General features: G+C 35.0%; 1 protein-coding gene across 1 annotated transcript in view; it reads left to right on the top strand.

Moving 5' to 3' along the window:
* The window catches only part of ANO5 (anoctamin 5), a 104,524-nt gene that overhangs the window by 17,673 nt on the left and 67,683 nt on the right, over window positions 1–19,168 (top strand). The window contains exons 3-4 of the mRNA XM_077768053.1: window positions 3,098–3,144; window positions 13,016–13,066. Coding sequence (XP_077624179.1) covers window positions 3,098–3,144; window positions 13,016–13,066 — 98 coding nt within the window. The remainder of the gene's footprint in view (window positions 1–3,097; window positions 3,145–13,015; window positions 13,067–19,168) is intronic.

Below are 19,168 nucleotides of genomic sequence, written 5' to 3'. Positions count from 1 at the left end.
GCGATCTATAGATTCAGTGCAATCTCTATCAAAATTCCAATGATGTTTCTGGCAGAAGTAAAAAAAAAAAAAAAAATCTGTCCTAAAATTCATATGAACCCTCGAGGGACTGCTGAATAGACATTCAGTCTTAAAACAGAAGAACAAAGCTGGAGGACTTACACTTCCTGATTTCAAAACTTATTACAAAGCTGCAGTAATTGAAACAGTGGAGTACTGGAATGAAGACAGACATACAGACCAATGGAGTAGAATAGAGTCCAAAAGTAAACCCTCATGTATATGGTCAACTGACTACTTTACAAGGGCACCAAGACCAAGTGGGGGAAAGGACAGTCTTTTCAACAAATGGTGCTGGGAAATTTGGATACCCACATGCCAAAAGAATGAAATTAGTCCCTTACCTTCCACCATATACAAAAATTAACTAAAAATGGATCAAAGGCCTAAATGTAAGACCAGAAACTATCAATTTCTTAGAAGAATACCCAGAGCAACAGGTTCATGATACTGGATTTGGCAGTGGTTTCTTGGCTATGACACCAAATGCACATGCAAAAAAAGAAAAATAGACAAAATGACCTCATGAGTATTAAAAAAAAAAGTGCATCTGGGTGCCTGGGTGGCTCAGTCGGTTAAGCGACTGACTTTGGCTCAGGTCATGATCTCACAGTTCGTGAGTTCCAGCCTCGCATCAGGCTCTGTGCTGACAGCGGAGCCTGGAGCCTGCTTTGGATTCTGTGTCTCCTTCTCTCTCTCTCTCTCTCTGCTCCTCCCCCACTTGTGCTCTATCTTTCTCTGTCTCTCAAAATTAAATAAATGTCAAAAAAATGCATCAAAACAAAATATTAACAGAGTAAAAGGGCAAACCACAGAATAAGAGAAAATGTTTCCAAATCATATATGTGATCCAGAATATATAGAGAACTCTCAAACTCAACAATAAAAAAAAAATCTGATTAAAAAAATGGGCAAGGGACTTGGATAGACATTTGTCTAAGACAATATAAAAATGGCCAATAAGACATGAAAAGATGTTCAACAGCATAATCATTAGGGAAATGCAAATCAAAACTAAAATGAGATACTGCCTCAAACTCATTAAAATGGTTACTGTCAAAAAAAACCTCCAAATAGCAAGAGTTGGTGAGGATGCGGAGTAATTAGAATCCTTGTGCACTGTTGGTGAGAACGTATAATGGTATAGCTGCTGTGGAAAACAATATGGCAGTGCCTCAGAAAATTAAAAATAGACTTGTCAGATGGTCCAGCAATTCCACTTTTAGGTATATAGCCCAAACAGTTGAAAGGAGGATCTTGAAGAGATATTTTTAGAGCCATATTAATAGCAGCATAATTCAAAATAGCTAAAATGTGAAAATAATCCAGGTGTTCATTAACAGATGAATGGGTAAATAAAATGTGGTATACACATACAATAGAATATTATGCAGCCTTAAAAAGAAGGACATATAGTACAATATTGATGAACCTGGAAGACATTATGCTATGTGAAATAAGCCACCCAACACAATGACAAATACTGTATGATTCCACTTATATGAGGGACATAGAAGAATCAAAATCATAGAGACAGAAGGTAGAATGGTGGTCACCTGAGACTGGAGGAGAGGAGAATGAGGAGTTATTATTAATGAGTATTGTGTTTCAGTTTTACAAGACATAAGAGTTCTGGAGATATATGGTGGTGATGTTGCTCAATATTATGACTATATTTAAATCCTTTGAACTGTATACTTAAAAATGGTTAGGATGGTAAAGTTTATGTTATGTGTATTTTACCACAATAAAAAAATGGGCAAAGAAAGAAAGAAAGAAAGAAAGAAAGAAAGAAAGAAGCAGAAAAAGGAAGGAAAAGCAAAAGCTATATGAATGGTAGGTTTATATTTTCTGTATTTTAAGAATATGTTCTAACATTTCCTAAAATTACAGTTACTGTGGATGACCCTTTATTTCACTCCCACTGNGGGACATAGAAGAATCAAAATCATAGAGACAGAAGGTAGAATGGTGGTCACCTGAGACTGGAGGAGAGGAGAATGAGGAGTTATTATTAATGAGTATTGTGTTTCAGTTTTACAAGACATAAGAGTTCTGGAGATATATGGTGGTGATGTTGCTCAATATTATGACTATATTTAAATCCTTTGAACTGTATACTTAAAAATGGTTAGGATGGTAAAGTTTATGTTATGTGTATTTTACCACAATAAAAAAATGGGCAAAGAACAGCAAGAAAGAAAGAAAGAAAGAAAGAAAGAAAGAAAGAAAGAAGCAGAAAAAGGAAGGAAAAGCAAAAGCTATATGAATGGTAGGTTTATATTTTCTGTATTTTAAGAATATGTTCTAACATTTCCTAAAATTACAGTTACTGTGGATGGCCCTTTATTTCACTCCCACTGTGATTTTCTCCAAAGAAATGTTTTTATATGGGAAGTTTTTGACTTGAGAAATATTTCTCAGGGTTTTTCCACGTTGGAGTCACTGGAGAAAATGAATCTTCTACATTTAACTTTCTGTAGTGTCAGAAACTTATTTGTAGATGTATTTTAGTCCAAATGACTCAACAGTAGCTATCACGAAGATACCTGTGTGTGAGGAAAGTAATTTGGCCTATTTAGAACTGGTAATGGCTGTTAGTGCTTTCCTTGGAGACAGTTTGGTTCAATTCCAGGAAAACATGCTGACAGAATATTAAATCTCACACAGTGAAAACTAAGACGTAACCATGGACATCCCTGTGGGATGTCTTCCTCTATGCGGTTTTGTGGCTATGGATTAATAACTGCATTTGTCAGGGTTAATTTTATTTCTTAGTGGGTGAGATTATATCCTACACATCAGTATTTGCTTTTCCCCTAGATCATAGACCGTTTTTGGTGCTGACTTCTATTGGCAGCTGTTTTGAACAACTTTGCTCCAGGAAGGTCTGGATGTCTCCTTCCCATATTTTTCCTTTGAACTTTTTGGTTTAATTTTAGAATTTCTATTTTGTGCTCACGCAGACTGTTAACCTATTCTGATCAGTTGGCCATTCTAACATGTTTTTTTTTTCTTTCTTTCTTATTTAATTTAGAGAGAATATCCAATAGAGAAGCAGAATATATTTTTGGAATGAATGAGGTAAGTTAAATGTATATGTATTATCTTCTTATAAGTCAGGACAAAAAATCAAGACAAAGTTGGAAATGTACTTTGTATGAATACTTAACGTCTTTGTACTTCAGTTATTTACTTATACTACATTAACTTTATTTTGTCCTCTAATGTATTTGCATTTTTGGTAAAGAAAGCAAATTCCATGTTTCATGCAGATATTCTATCTTGCTATTTATAATAAGGGAGCAAATAGAAGTATGGATTTGTTTTGATGCTCCCTGTGAACAAACTCAGATATGCTAAGTCTCGCTGTGCAAGAGAATAGTAATTGGGCTCAAAACTTTGCTAGAGGATAATGCAGGGAGGATATGGGACAGCTTTTTATGTTGCTGTTACTCGTATGTGATGAATGCTTATTCGTTCCAGTGACTCAACTCAAATTAACTAAATATATTAAATGAAATAATAAATAATAAAATGAAATACAACTTATAAAAATAAAAAATTATTTAAAAATTTTATAAAAAAAACCTAAAGCCCTTATTTTATTTCTATAAACTTGTAAAAAGGTCCTACAATTTTAGATTTCTTTATATATAGAGTATAAGCATTCTAAAGGTATTTTGGATCAAATAATCTTTCTGCTAGGCTCTACACTACTCACAGAGGTAGATTTCCTTGAAACGGGTTATGGGTGACCAGCCGGACAGAAAAAAGTTTCTTTAAAATTATTTTTTTTTATGAATGACCAAAATTCCAACCCTGGGAAAACAAACCACCAGAATAGGTTGGCTGTTGCTAGTTAGCTGGATAGACTGGCTGGGTAAGCTCGTTGCTGAAGATTCCCAGAAGTTCTGGGATTCCTTTAAAATCAGTGACCAAAATGCTGAGAGAAATAGAATACGAGAACCAAGGGGACCATGAAAATCATTCAGTCCAGTGATTTTTACAATGCAATTTGCAGACCGCCTGAATAACATTTATATTAAAAATTTCTTAAAAATGCAGCCTCCTGGACCCAGCCTTACACAATTAATCATATTTTTGGGGAATAAGGTTATGGAGTCATGATTTAGAAGTAACACCCCAGGTGATTTTTATTGCTACTAAAGTTTGAAAACCACTGTCATAAGCAGAATCTCCACAACTAGAATGATGTAATGTGGTGCAGGGAGTAGGTTTATTAAATGAGTAAGTGAAGATGTTAAAAATAACACGAAAAATTAAAGTTTGTATGTCTTTGGAGTGGGCTGAAGAAAGTTATTGTGTGAGACTGATTCAATTTAAATGATAATACATACGTTGTCATTTTCATTTGTTCACATTGATATAATAGTAATATACTCCTCACAGATCTCTATATATATTGCTCAAGTTAACTTCCATTACAGTTCATATTCTCTGCTTTTGTGAGCCTTTTATATTTATATATATTCTAAACTTTTATAAGAGAAAAACAATTTCATCAAGTCATATTTGTTCTAGTCCCTAACCCTTTGCACATTTTTTAATGTTTATTTATTTTTGAGAGAAAGAGAGAGAGAGAGAGAGAGAGAGCGCATAGGGGAGGAGCAGAGAGCAAGGGAGACACAGAACCCAAAGCAGGCTCCAGGCTCTGAGCTGTCAGCACAGAGCCCCATGTGGGGCTCAAACTCATGGACCTGGGCTGAATCCGGACGCTTAACGCTTAACCGACTGAGCCACCCAGGAGCCCTTTCCTTTGTACTTTTAAAGAGCAGTATTGTTTCCTTGCATTCAACCTTGGATAGGTCTTCATTGGATACAATTTTGCTTAAATTTTTAAGGGTTTACATTTGGCTTGCCACACTGAGAAATGTATCCAATTAAATTTAAGCCACAGTATTTAGAAATACCATATGTCGGGACACCTGGGTGGCTCAGTCAGTTAAGCATCCGAGTTTGGCTCAGGTCTGATCTCACTGTTTGTGAGTTGGAGCCCCACATCGGGCTCTGTGCTAACAGCTTGGAGCCTGGAGCCTGCTTCAGAATTTGTCTCCCTGTCTCTCTGACCTTCTTACCACTCACACTCTGTCTCTGTCTCTGTCTCTCTCTCAAAAATGAATAAACATTAAAAAAAATAGAAATACTATATGTCTCAATTTTTAGCTCTTTTTTTATATAAGCGTTACTTTTGTTGGGAAAGCAACAAGTGAAAGGGGAATTGATTCAATTTTAGGAGAATAGCACTTTTTTACCAACCTGCCCTTTACACTCAACCTAAAGTCCTGTCCAGCATACCTTTTTTCACATAAAACACTTTGGAATAAAAACAGCATTTCTCTGCAGCATACTTGAAGAATGCCTAGTAAATTTTGGAATTATTAAATGGGTATGTTATTGAATTAATCAGTTCAAAAGTGACTGTAGCTTTTGCTTCCAGAAAGATGGAGCAGACACAACTTTCCGTGTTCTTCTTCTAAATACTACTAAATCCCTGGACGTTATATATAAAACAGACTGGACATTATATATAAAACATTATATATAAAAAAGAAGACTTTGAAAGTTAGAGAGAAGAAGAAAACTGTCTAGTGACCTCAGGACCCAAGGAACAACACTGAACTTAATTACCTAGGTTTTCTGTTCACTTTATATATTACAGACTGGGTGCAGGAGAGGCATGGTCTCTCTACCATTTCTTGCAAAAGAGCTCGAGTGAGGAGACTAGACTTTAACCTCCATCTGGTGGTAACAAGATGCCCCAACTCCTCTAGAGTTTGTGCCAAAGAATTCTGAATGGGAAGCCAGGACTTTCATCTCCATTGGATGCTAATGTGTCCCTCCTCACCATCCTCTGTGTGATGTCAGTGTAGACCATGTAAGCAGTCTAGACTTCTGCTCTCATCGGTATTAACAAGGTGCCCAACCCTCTCCTGGAGTGTTGATATTAGAGGTAACCGGAGGAGAGCCAAGAGTTTCACCACTGTCTAGAAGTAGAGAAGCCACCCCATACCACTCCCTGCCCTGGTGCCAGTGAAGGCCATGTGAGGAACAGGAGAAGGCATGCCCTGACTAGCTAGCTTGAGATCAATGAAGGTCTAACAATAACTTTGAACTCCCATCACCAGCCACATTGATGAGAAATGCTTCTACCACCTTACCACTCCCTCATGTCCATGGAGGCTGAGTGGGGAACCTGGACTTCTGCCTGCATCAGAGAGTGAGGCTTCAGTCCCCCTTCACCCACCAGACTGGTGTCAGAGGAACTTAATAAAACATGACATTTCAATAAAGTCTAGACTCATAACATAGTACTCTGAAGTCCAGATTTCTGGAGAAAAATCACATGTAATACAAGGAACCAGAAGGATATCAATTTGAATGAGGAAAGACAGATAGCAATGCTTAGCTGACACAGATGCTAGAATTCTTAGCTAAGGATTATAAAGCAACGATGATAAAAATGCTTCAGGGAGTATTTGTGAACATTCTTTGAACAAATAAAGAAATAGAAAGTCTCGGTAAAAAAAAAAATAGAAGTTTTAAAGAGGAGCGTAATGGAAATTTTAAAACTGAAAAATACTATAACTGAGAAAAAAAAAAAAACCTCAACAGCAGACTGGAAAGGATAAAAGAAAGGATCACTGAATTTGGAGATACAGATTCAAGAAGTTGAGGGAACCACAAAAATGAAAAAAAAAAACAAAGAAATTCACACCAATTCACAAAACTAAATACAAGAGAAAGAAAATATTGAAAGTAATGAAAGGGAAACAATACCCTTAATTGTGGGGGGAACAATAAATAAAATGACAGCAGATTTCTTATCAGAAACCATGGAGGCTGAAAGAACTGGTAAACATGTTTTTTCAAGTGCTGAAGAAGAAGGAAGGAAGGAGAGAAGGAAGGAAGGAAGGAAAAAAAAGAAAGAAAGGAAAGAAAGAAAGAAAGAAAGAAAGAAAGAAAGAAAGAAAGAAAGAAAGAAATTGATGATATGAATAGTCCCATTATTATTAAGGAAATCAAATGAGTAGCTTAAAAACTTACTCTTCCAAAGAAATCTCTAGGCCCAAGTGGTTTCACTGGAGAATTCTACCAAATGTTTAAAGAATAATTAACATGAGTTTTGTACAATCTCTTCCAGAAAATGAAGAGGAATGAACACTTCCCAATTCATTTTAGAGGCTTGCATTAGCCTGGTACTAAACCAAACAAAAATAATACCCAAAAAAGAAAACTACAGGCTAATATTTTTCATGATCATAAACACAAAAATCCTTAGTAAAATACTAGCAATAGAATATGAAAAGAATTTAATGCTCTCACCAAGTGAAGTAAGTATAGCTAATGATGGAAGGCTCATTTATTGTACAAAAATCAGTCAATGTATCTCATCATATTAATGGCTAAAGAATAAAAATCAGAAGATTTTATCTATTTTTTTCAGAAAAAACATTATTTTATACAAACACACATATCTATCTATCTATATCATCTATCTGTCTATCTATCTATCTATCTATCTATCTATCTATCTATCTATCTATCTATCTATCTCTATATCTCAGAAAACCAGGAATAGAGAGGAACTTCCTTACTTGAAAAAGAACATCAATAAAACATCAACATCATATTAAGTAATAAAAGACTGAATCTTTCCCACTAGGATCAAAAACATAGCAAGAATGTCTTCATTTATTCCTCCTATTAAACATAGTACTGGAAATTCTTGCAGTAAGGTACGAAAGTAAAAGGCAGGTGGATAAGAAAGGAATAAATAAAACTCCGCCAGTTTGCAGATGACTTGGTGGTCATTTCTATTTAGGAAAATACCAAGAAATCTATAAAACAAGCAAAAAAAAAAACCCCTCCAAAACCCAAAATGAAACCAAACCAAACCAAAACAGAAAAACCACCAAGACTGTCCTAAAACTAAGAAACAAATTTCATACAGAAATTAATTTCATTTCTATATATGAGCTGTGAACATGTGGAAGCCCAAATAAGTATATAGGTTAATGCAGTTCCTATCAAAGTCTCAGCAAGACTTTTTGTAGACATAGACAAAAGTGTTCTAAAATTTTATGAAAATGCAAAGTAGAGGAGGAGATAAAACAGCTTTGAAAAATCAAAATGGAATGAATCACTCTACCCAATTTGAAAGACATTTTTTTTTAGCTACAGCTTAATCAATATATTGTGGTACTTGCAGAGGTCAGCATGTAGATAAATGGAGAATGGAAACTGTAGGAATAGTCCCACAGAAGCACACCCAAATGATTTTGGACAAATGTGTAAAAACAACTCAACAGAGGAAGAATATCTTTTCAGCAAATGGTGCTGGAGCATTTGGATATCCATAGGCAAAATGGACTTCCTCACACCTTATACAAAAATTAATTCAACGTTGATCATACAGTTAAATGTAAACTAAAACTTAAAAATTTTTTTAAATGTTTATTTTTAAGAGAGAGAGCGAGAGAGAGAGAGGGAGGGAGGGAGAGAGAGAGAAAGAGAATGAGAGAATCTGACGCAGGCTCCAGGCTCTGAGCTGTCAGCACAGAGGCCGATGCAGGGCTCAAACTCACAAACCGCAATTATGACCTGAGCTCAAGTCAGATGTTTCACCAACTGAGCCACCCAGGCATCCAAAACTATAAAGCTTTTTGAAGAAAAAAAATAGAAAATCTTTGGAAAGTAGGTCTCAATGAAGATTTCTTAGGACACAAAAGCTTGATACATGAAAGAAAAATTGATAAATTGGATTCTTTCAAATTTAAGAACTTTTATTCTTTGAAAGCGCCTGTTAACAGGAGCAGACAAGCTATAGACCTGGAGAAAATATTTGCACATCAGTTCATGTAGTTTTATAAAGAAACAGCAAAACCCAATATTAAAAAACAACCAAACCAAATGGGTAAAATACATGATGGTGTATTTCCCTAAAGAGGATATGGATGGCAGATAAATACATGAAAAGATGTTCAGTATCAGTAACAATTAGGGAAATTGCAAAATAAGACCAAAGGGAGGTATGCCTATTAGAACAGTTAAAATGGAAAATCATGACAATACTAAATATGGGTGAGAATGTGGAGAAAATGGATCTCTCATACATTGCTGGTGGGGATGTAAAATGGGGCAGTCATGCTTGGAAACTGTGGGGAAGTTTCTTAAAAAACTAAGCATACAGTTACCCTGTAACTCCGTAATCACACTCTTGGGCATTTATCCCACAGGAATGAAAACTTATAATCATACAAAAACCTTTGTATAAGTGTTTTTAGCAGCTTTATTTGTAGTAGCCCAAGTAGAGACAATCCACGTCACCTATAGTAGGTGACTGGTTAACTGTGGCCTCGGATTACCATGGAGTACTACCTGCCACTAAAAAGGAACAAACTATTGATATGCACAACTTGGATGGATGTACAGGGCATTATGCTGAATGAAAAAAAAAATCTCAAAGGCCGCATACTGTATGATTCTATTTTTATAGCTCTCGAAATGACAATATTATAGAGATAAAGAAAAAAATTAGTGGTTGGCAGAGTTTATAGATGTTCAGGAGGAGGAGAATAGATATAAGTTTAAAGGAGGAGCACAAAGGAGATCTTTGTGGATAGAATTGCTCTGCATCTTAGCTGGGCTGATTCTTACTCAAATACACACATGTGATACAACAACACTGTACGAACCACACACGTTGCGCACATGTCAGTTTCCCAGTTTTGATGTTGTTCCATAGCTCTGTGAAGCATTCATCATTGGGAGAAACTAGGTGGAGGGCACATGGGATTTCTCTGAGGTCTTTGCAAATTCCTGTGAATCTATAAGTGTTTCAAATGAAAAGTAAAAAAATAAGTGAATACAACTTATTTAACTTTTCCTCAGTGCCAACTTGATTTCCTTTTATTGACACTCAAATGCTATAAAAACACAAAATCTACATTGCAGTCAATTTTTTAATAAGACATATTAAAAGGAGAATATTCATTCAAGCTTTGGATTGAGGCAAAAATGACTAGAATAATTCAATTTAGTCCATTAAATTCATAGCTATGAATCTTTGGGCCTTTTACAAGACATAAACATTCTAGGCTCACTATTTTAAAATTGTTTCATACTTTCAAATAATCTTCTCCACTTTCAAGATTGTTTAAACTTTAAAAGGACTAAATTCTAGAGTATTACCTCTGACTTACAATTAATGTAGGTCATCATTGAACATTGTTATAATTTTTTTTGGGATCCAGAAAATGCATGTGCATTAATTTATGGTATGATAAATATATTAAACTTATGATATTGTCACTAGAAATTAAGCAAAACTTAATTTTCACATGTTTCTTTATTTTTTTGAGAGAGAGATTGAGAGAGAGCATGAGCAGGGGAGGGGCAGAGAAAGAGGACAGAGAATCCAAAGCAGGCTCTGCACTGACAGCAGAGAGCCCGATGTGGGGCTTGAACCCACAAACCGAGATCATGACCTAAGCTGAAGGTGGACCCTCAACCGACAGTCACCCAGGTGCTCCAAAGCAAAAATTAATTTTAAAATGTCAACATTTACTGAGGTCTTCCCATGTGTTACCATATTTAATATCACTATATTGAAATTATGGCATGGAGATGTTAACTTGCTCAAGTTTATATATATATAAAGTAATTAGTTTTGTGTAATTGAAAAAAAAGTTTTGTGTAATTGGGACATTATGAAGAATCAATAAAATGAGTCCATCCATAAAATTCTGGTAATGGAATTCTTAACCCAGGTGTGGCTAATTCTAGAGCTTGCTCTCTTAATCACTCTACAGTATTCTTTTTAAAATTTTTTTTTAAATTATTACATTTATTTATTTTGAGAGAGAGAGGGAGAGACAGAGCATTAGCAGGGGAGAGGTAGAGAGAGAGGGAGACACAGATGCTGAAGCAGGCTCCAGGCTCTGAGCTGTCAGCACACAGTCTGACGCAGGGTTCAAACCCACAAGCCTTGAGATCATGATCTGAACCAAAGTCAGACACTTAACCTGCTGAGCCATACAGGTGTCCTTACAGTATTACTTCTTTAAGAATCCTATCTAGAAGGGTTTTTTTTCTTCTGAATTTTAATCTACAAATAATTGCTTCTTATGTTTAGATTAGTCAGGATTGCTACTTAGTTTTTATAGTGAGCATTGCCATGTTCATTTCATTTCATTTCATTTCATTTCATTTCATTTCATTATTTCATTTCATTCAATTCCTTAGTTATTGGGGTCAGGGAAAGAGGCAGCCTGAGACAGAAAAGCCAATGCTGTTGAAGAGGGAAATGTAGACTTGAGAACAGCACAGATTTTCCTTTGGCCTGAGACTAAGGTCAGTGACAAATGAGATTATGAAATACTCAGCAAAGAGTATGAAAGAATGTATGCGAATTTTGCTTTGCAGTCAGCTTTTGTGTAGAAAGTCACAGCAAGCTCGGATTTCCTACAGTGAGAGATTGTAAAGTGACTAGACTTGTTGCTTTTGGGACATTTAATATATGCGTTTTTTGTACCTTCTTGTAAGTTAAACAACTGAATGTTCTTTAGCATAATTGAAAATAATTATGAGGAGTCAACATAAAGTAGAGCTATCATAAATTCATATACTGTCTTAAAGGCAAGAAATGTAGATGCTTAATTTATTGCTAGAGACTGCCGTTTCAGAATCGAGTGATCAAGAAACTCATTAGCTCACATCTGACGTAGTTAACAGAATTCATCTAAGGTTTGTGGGCAGATCACACATCAGTGAAAGAGGATTTGAGCATATTATTTACTCCTAGTCTCAGTCTACCCTACTTCTTCCCACTGGTTCAATATAGCTTTTATACGATGAAATTCATCTTTTCGTGGAATTTATTTTGAATTCGATAATATGAAAATCGATAGGTGCTCAAAATTCTCTTCCTTGTCTTCCTTAAGAACACAGATAAATTACTGGTTTTTTGTTTTTTTTTTGTTTTTTTTTTTTATGGTGTGTGTAGCACTTTCTGCAACTTAGCTTATGTAGCATTGGATGTATTTCCCAGATGCCCTTTGAGTTATTTTGCAAAACTATGTCAATAGTACTTTGTATCTCCTATTTTCAGAACTGGTCTGCCCAACATCACCTGGACATAAATGAGATGCTGTTTGTGATTTTCCAAGAGCCAAGCAAATGAAGTCTAGTCATGAGTTTTGGGTCATTTTGCTGGCGGCTGCCTCTCCAGGCCGCCCGGCTGTTCCAGTCACTAGAGAATGACGAGAAGTGACGGGGAGTGGTCCCTGGAGCACGTGCTATGCTGTGCAATCTGTCATGGATCATAAGGGTTTAAAATCCACTGTATACCAAGGGAGGGATTGCTATTGCTTTAATTACAGGTGTTTTGTGTGTCTTTATATCCATGCATGGCTTTTTCCTTGGGTTGTAAGTACAGATCTTTAGAAATTCTGGTGGTGTGTCTCCTAAGGTATTCACTTTAATGATTCCAAACAAATGCTCAAAGGCCTAAAATAGCCGATCGATCCTACCCTTCGTTGTGGTCCTGTTCAGGGCTCTGTATCATGAAAACAATGGCACTCCTTGTTATTTCTCTGTAATATAGTAGTCCTTAACCATTTCTTGCATCTCAGATTTTTTTTTTTATGATTTGATAAAACAGCCTCCAAAATTGTCATTCTCTCTCAAGCTCTCTCTGTCTATACACGCATACACAACACACACACATGCATGCATGCACACATGAGCATGAACACACATGCACATGTATCCACATATCCACACACAGTTTTGCATTCACTTTTGTAAGTCCTCTGAATTAACTGCAGGTTTAGTATTTGAGTATTGAGAACATGGAATTTTTGTTGAAAGTGATATGCTCCCTACTTGCATTATGATTAATGGCATTATATCTTCCCCACGGCGCTGTTAGCAGTCCCTGAGCAGCAGAGAGACCAGCTTTCTCATCACTGAAGAACCAGCGGTAAGCATCAGTCAGTACGATACTTTCCTGCATGGACACAAATGGGGTATTATTTTGTAGCCTGAGATGGAGATGCTCTGTTTCCAGGTCACAGTTATTTTTCAGGTCCTCATATATGAAATTTGAGAATTAATTACTTTGGGGAAAAAACTAGTTTCTTATGGGGAAAAAGTAACACAAGACATATTAATGAGAAAGACAAAGCACGGTCATTTGCTTGCATTTTAGTTTCTCAGTTTTACAAATGAAGAAAGATGAAGGGTCTGAGGGGCTTAATGAACTTATTAAAATTACCCATTATGTTTGAGAGGCAGATTCGGGACTAGAACTGGAATTTCTGAATTCTAGTTTAGTATTGTCTCTTCATACCTCATTTCTTTCACCTGTAAGTACATGCCTAAGAATAATCATGAAGTATAGTTTGTTTAAAAATCAAATTTGAATATCAATTAAGAGGTTAGTAAAGGGATTTAAACATTTTCACTAATTACTTAGTAACAAAAGAAAGATGATGTTTGGGAAGATGGGAAAATAGAGTTCTATTCTTATAGTGACAATTTTAACATAGGTGATATTTTGCTTTTCACTAGCATACTGGTCTTTAATCTTCCAGAATGAAGGTTGTGGTTTGATCAGTTATAATAATTGAAACTTTGCTAGGTTTTCTTTGCTTTGTTTGTTTTATCATGTGAAACATTTATATGATGCCAAAGTTTAAAACCATAGATCAAATAAGGTTGGGTGGAGCCTAAAGCTTATGCTATTTTGGTATCACTATGAGAATAATGGTACAATAATGTACCTCTAAAAATTCATAGAATACTTGACCATGAGAACACATTGCTAGAATGTCCTTCTAAATCCTTGGAAGGGCTGGTACAAGCAAGAAGCCATGAAGCATTGCCTTCATTAGCTTGAATCTAAATCTATCATGAGATGAAATTATGAAAAAATTTCAGGGAAAATTCTCTTCCTTTTTTTCCTTCTTAATCCTCTATAATAACCATTTTATATTTCATTTATCCTTTTAATGTGTCCTTTACTTTTCCACGTGTGTGTGTGTGTGTGTGTGTGTGTGTGTGTGTGTATACAGATACATATGTAAATGTATATTCCTCCTGCTTGTTACACTAGAGCCATCATGCTAAATAGACTGGTCTGTTCCTTGGTTTTCACTTAAAAGCATATCCCAGAGTTCATGCAATATTATATATAGATTTCATTCCCATTCATTTGTGTGTTGCATAATATCACATTCTGGGGGTTTAGCATGGTATATTCATTCAGTCCCTTTATTGATGTACATTTGAGTTGTTTTTAATCTCTTGTTATTACAAATACTGTTATCATACATACCCTAGGGAATCAATCTAGCAATATTTTGGCCAGTGCTATCTTTCTAAATAGGATTTCAGTATTAAAGAATAAACAAATATGTAATTTTGCCATATATTGCCAAATTGCCCCCTGTTTTGCATTTCTAACAAGTGTAGGAGAATACCTATTGCCTACAGCCTCATCAACAATGTGTTGTCTTGAGTTTAGATTTTTGCCCATTTGATAGTGAGATAGCTAGTAGCTGTTGGGAGCCCTTTCAGTTAGCTGTGTATCTTAGTGTGGTTTAAGTTTGTATTTCTCTTAGTGAGTGAGATAGTCACCTTTTCCTATGTTGATGGTCACTTTAATTACTTTATTTTTTATAAATCTGTTCAGTTATCCTATTTTCTTGTCAAACTGTTGGTTTTTTCTTTTTTCTTTTGAATTTTTTGGAGATGTTTACGTATTTATTGTTATCCCTTGCCTCAGATGTGAGTTGCAGGTAATTTTCCAAGTGTGTCATATGCCAGTAATTAAAATTATAGATCCCAAATGATTTTAAAGTGATTTATGGTATTTCTTTTTTTATGATGACATTGTCTTTGGTTAAACAGTAAGTGGGTAAAATGAAACAGTAAGCTTCTTTTTTAAATAAACTTATTTTAGCACTGCAAGGTGCTCTCAGCTCATTTTATACTTCCCTGTATCAGTCCTGGAATCAACCATTTCTCCAGGGAAAATTTTTTTTTAATGTCACAGATGCATCACAAAAGAAAAATCTGTACTAATCAGGATCCCATTGACTGTACTCAGAGTAGGATAATTTGTGGAGGGCTTAATGAAAAACTTTTACAAATATAGGATGCTGGAGAATCCTGCAATGTATACATCTAGAAAACATGTGTCTGTTATCATCCCTAGAACTGATGGAATAGAAAGAACATCATGTACTGAAGACCTTCTTGAGAGGCCAATGACCTTCAGTGGAGGGATACAGCCTTCCTGAATCTGACTTCAGGAAGGAAAGCACTCACTCTCTTCCTTTTCTCTAATCACATTTGGGAAACCAGAGGTCTAGGGGGCTCTTTCGTATCTATACCAGCCATCCTCACAAGAAAAAGCCAGGTAGAGAGCAAAAGAGAGGATCTTCTGGGATGAACCAAAGATATCCAGGAGAGTATCATTGTACATGTTTTCATTTTCACTATTAGTGATTCTATAAATAGAGAAGAATTTACATAATTTAACATTTTACTTGAAATAAAGTGGTCAACAGTAGATTTCATTGAGTGGCTAGCTAAGTGGCTAGCTAAATTGCTGGAATACACTAGAAGGACCCTAAAGCCATTAACTAGGAAAATTTAGAAATTCAGAAAAATTGGAAAGCCCATATTTAAGAAAACTTGTCGAAGAGCAAATACCATCTGTGCTTGGGGTATAATTTAATAAGTATTTAGAGTTTAACGAGGGATGGATGGAATTGGAAAGTCAAACTAAAGGCATGCTTTAGGAACAGTAATGTGCCATTGACAGGTTCTGAAGGGATCTGGGTATTTAACCTCAGGGATGATATTCCAGATATTTAACAACTTATATGGCACAGAAGCTACCTTTGAATAAATGGACCAGAACCAATCAGTAGAAGTATGGCATAGTATTTATAATTAACCAATGTATATATTTAGATGTGGTTACTCCAGGGCTCAGAGATTTAATTCACTATCCTGGCTTTAAATACCATTTGTATACTGTCAACTCTCAAATTTAAGTTTCTAGGATAGACATCTTGCCTGAACTTAAGACTGAAACATCCAAGTGCTTTCCCATATGCACATGGATATCTAAAGATGTTTCAAGATTATTATGTCTGAAATCTAATTTTTTTCTTTCTCCATAAGGAAGAAAAATCTCCCTGATGAAGTGTTTCATATTCCAGCTCCACACAGTCTAACCTTCTAGTTGTTCAAGCCAAAAACTTTAAGAAATTATTTTTATTTTTGTACATTACATACAATGAAATGCACTATTTTAAGTGTATGGTTTAATGAGTTTTAATAAATCATAACAGTCAAGATACAGATTTCTATTATCTGCTGTTTCACCTCTGTTCTGGGCAACCAATGATTTGTTTTTTATTTTTCTAAAGTAGTATGTGAATCACATCAGACTCTATAGGCTATTTTGTGTCTGGCTTCTTTTGTTCAGCATAACGTTGCTGACGTGCATCCAGAGCTTAAATGATATTGCTATATTGAATCTTGTTGAAAATATCTATAATTTTTTTCTTTGATTTATTTTTTTTATCGCTAAATAGTATTCCATTGTATAGATATACCAAAATTTGTTTATCCGTTCACCTGTTGATGGATATTCATATTGTTTTCTATTTGGGGACCATTATAAATAAAGCTGTTATGAACATACACATAAGACATAATATAGTTTGTATAGATGTATACTTTAATTAATCTTCATTAATTTTCTAAGAGTAAAATTTCTGGATCATATGAAAGAGTATGTATAACTTTATAAAAAATTGCTGAACTATTTGGGAAAGTGGTTCTACCACTTTTCTTTCCTACCAGTAATGTATGAGAGTTCTACTTGCTTTCCACCCTCACTGGTACCCTGTCCACCCTCAAATTTAGTAATCTGATGGAAGGTAGTGTAGTGATATCTTGTGATTTCAATTCTCAATTCCCTGATAAATGATGATGTTACACATCTTTTCATGGGCTTGTTGGCCATTCATATATCTTCTTCTGTAAACTATCTGTTCAAATCTTTGTGTATTTTTTAAAACTCAAGTTGATTAACTTCCTGTTGACTTGTAAGAGTTGTTTATGTACTCTGAATGTGAGACCTTTGTCAACTGTTTTCATTGCGAATTTTTTCTCCCAGTCTGTGACTCACTTATCATTTACTTAAAAATATCTTGACATACTTTGAATTCTGTTATATTTGGTAAAAACTTCCAAAGTTTTTCTCAAAAAGAAAAGAACCCTGAAACCAAAAACAAAACTAAAAACAAAGAAAATGACTAAAAGAGAGTGAATAATGACATTATTTATGCCATTACTATAGAAGGGAGTGTTTACTTCTTGGTGAAACTGACTAAGAAATTCAGACATTGAACTTTTGATTTTTCCTGGCCATGTAAGACTGGCATCTTTTTCATTTTTCCTAGTGTTCTTCTCATAAATTAGATTCTCTTTCTATGTGCAAATATCCATTTCCTTAATCTTTTTTCTGCATGGCTAATTGTTCCTCTATGGTTTCTATGTGCTGGTCTTCAAGGAACAGTCAAAGGTTGGTGTTTCACTGTACATTCTTAAGGTCCATTTCAGGTATTTACGAAATTTCTGTGCCTGATTAATCCATCTACTACTTCAAACTAGAAAAATAGGAAGGGAATTTTCATATAGTTATTATTTTTTATTTTGAAGCTACAATATAAACAGAGGAATAGGTAGACCACAAAGGCTGGGAATATGAAACGCACTCCAAGCAATCTTTAGGGAAATTACACAAATACTGTCAGGGCAAATCTATTGCTGATTCCACAAGCACTGGCATATCCAGATTTGGTTACATATAAATGGGGATTCTCCTAATTAACTTCCATTTACTAAATTGAAACTTACGTATAGAATATTAAATTGCATTAGAGGCTCAACATTTATTTAATATTTAGACAAACATATTTTTCAAGAAGGAGTATTTTACCAGTGTCTTAAGAAATTGCTGGTAGTTGACTTTTATTGTTTTTATTATATTATAGTTGCTGGCTTCAAGGTTGCACAGCACTTACTAGCCAGCCTTTTGTGTACTTGGCTGGTGGTATGTCTTTATTACCACTTGCTGATAATTAACAAGATCTACCTGGTAACATTAAAGATACAGAGTACACAGTGTTTGGCACAGAGAAATCAAGGTATGCTAGCTACTGTTTAATTGCTGTGGTTTTGTTTAAATTTAGAACTTCTGTAGGGTCCACTCAGTAATATGGTTTTATAGTTTGTAGAGTGAGTATCTACATCCTTAACATCAAGGGTTAATGTAGTTTTTAATGTGAAATCGAAGTCTCAAAGCAATTGGACTTTTTCTTGCTTAAAAATTCACAGCATTGAATGGCTTGTGGTATTATAACTCCATGAGTTATATTTATTTTCATTCTCTTACAATACATATTCTAGAAATGTCTATGATATTGGACTCCCCCCACCCCACCCTGCTAATGTCTCACCAATGATCTAGTAGCTGAGACAAGAGCTGGAGCCTGCAGTCTCTGAACTGCTGCCCTCTCTAGCGCACCAAGTAGTAGTGTCCATATCGGTCAGTGGCTGGCCTGTTGATGATATTCAAAAATGGCCAAGGAGGAGTATGAGAAAAAATAAATTCATAAAGAGGAATGTGTGATAAAAATTATGTATAATGAGACTACTGACACCTCCTGTTATGTGGCATAATAATATGGGTGATCAACTCTCTTCCTAGAGAAAGGACTAAGTGTCTTCTTACAAATAGATTAGTTTACATTTAATGAATTGAAATTACATAGAGAAAATTGTTTTTAAGAAAGATCTATAATATATGAAAATTTATTTTACTATGATGGTAGTATTATGAAAAAGGTAAGAACAATGTATACATTAAATACAATGATTTACGATATTAAAAAATTCAGTGCTTAGACAAAACCAGAAATAAATACACCAAATAGTTACTAAAGTAACAAGGAAACAACAATGATTTTAAAAATACCTTTTCATTACTTTAGTGTTA

Source organism: Crocuta crocuta, unplaced genomic scaffold (genome assembly GCF_008692635.1).
Source record: "Crocuta crocuta isolate KB4526 unplaced genomic scaffold, BGI_CrCroc_1.0 scaffold371, whole genome shotgun sequence".
Classification (NCBI taxonomy): Eukaryota; Metazoa; Chordata; class Mammalia; order Carnivora; family Hyaenidae; genus Crocuta; species Crocuta crocuta.
Note: the sequence above shows the minus strand (reverse complement) of the source record. Positions and strands in the feature narration are given on the sequence as shown.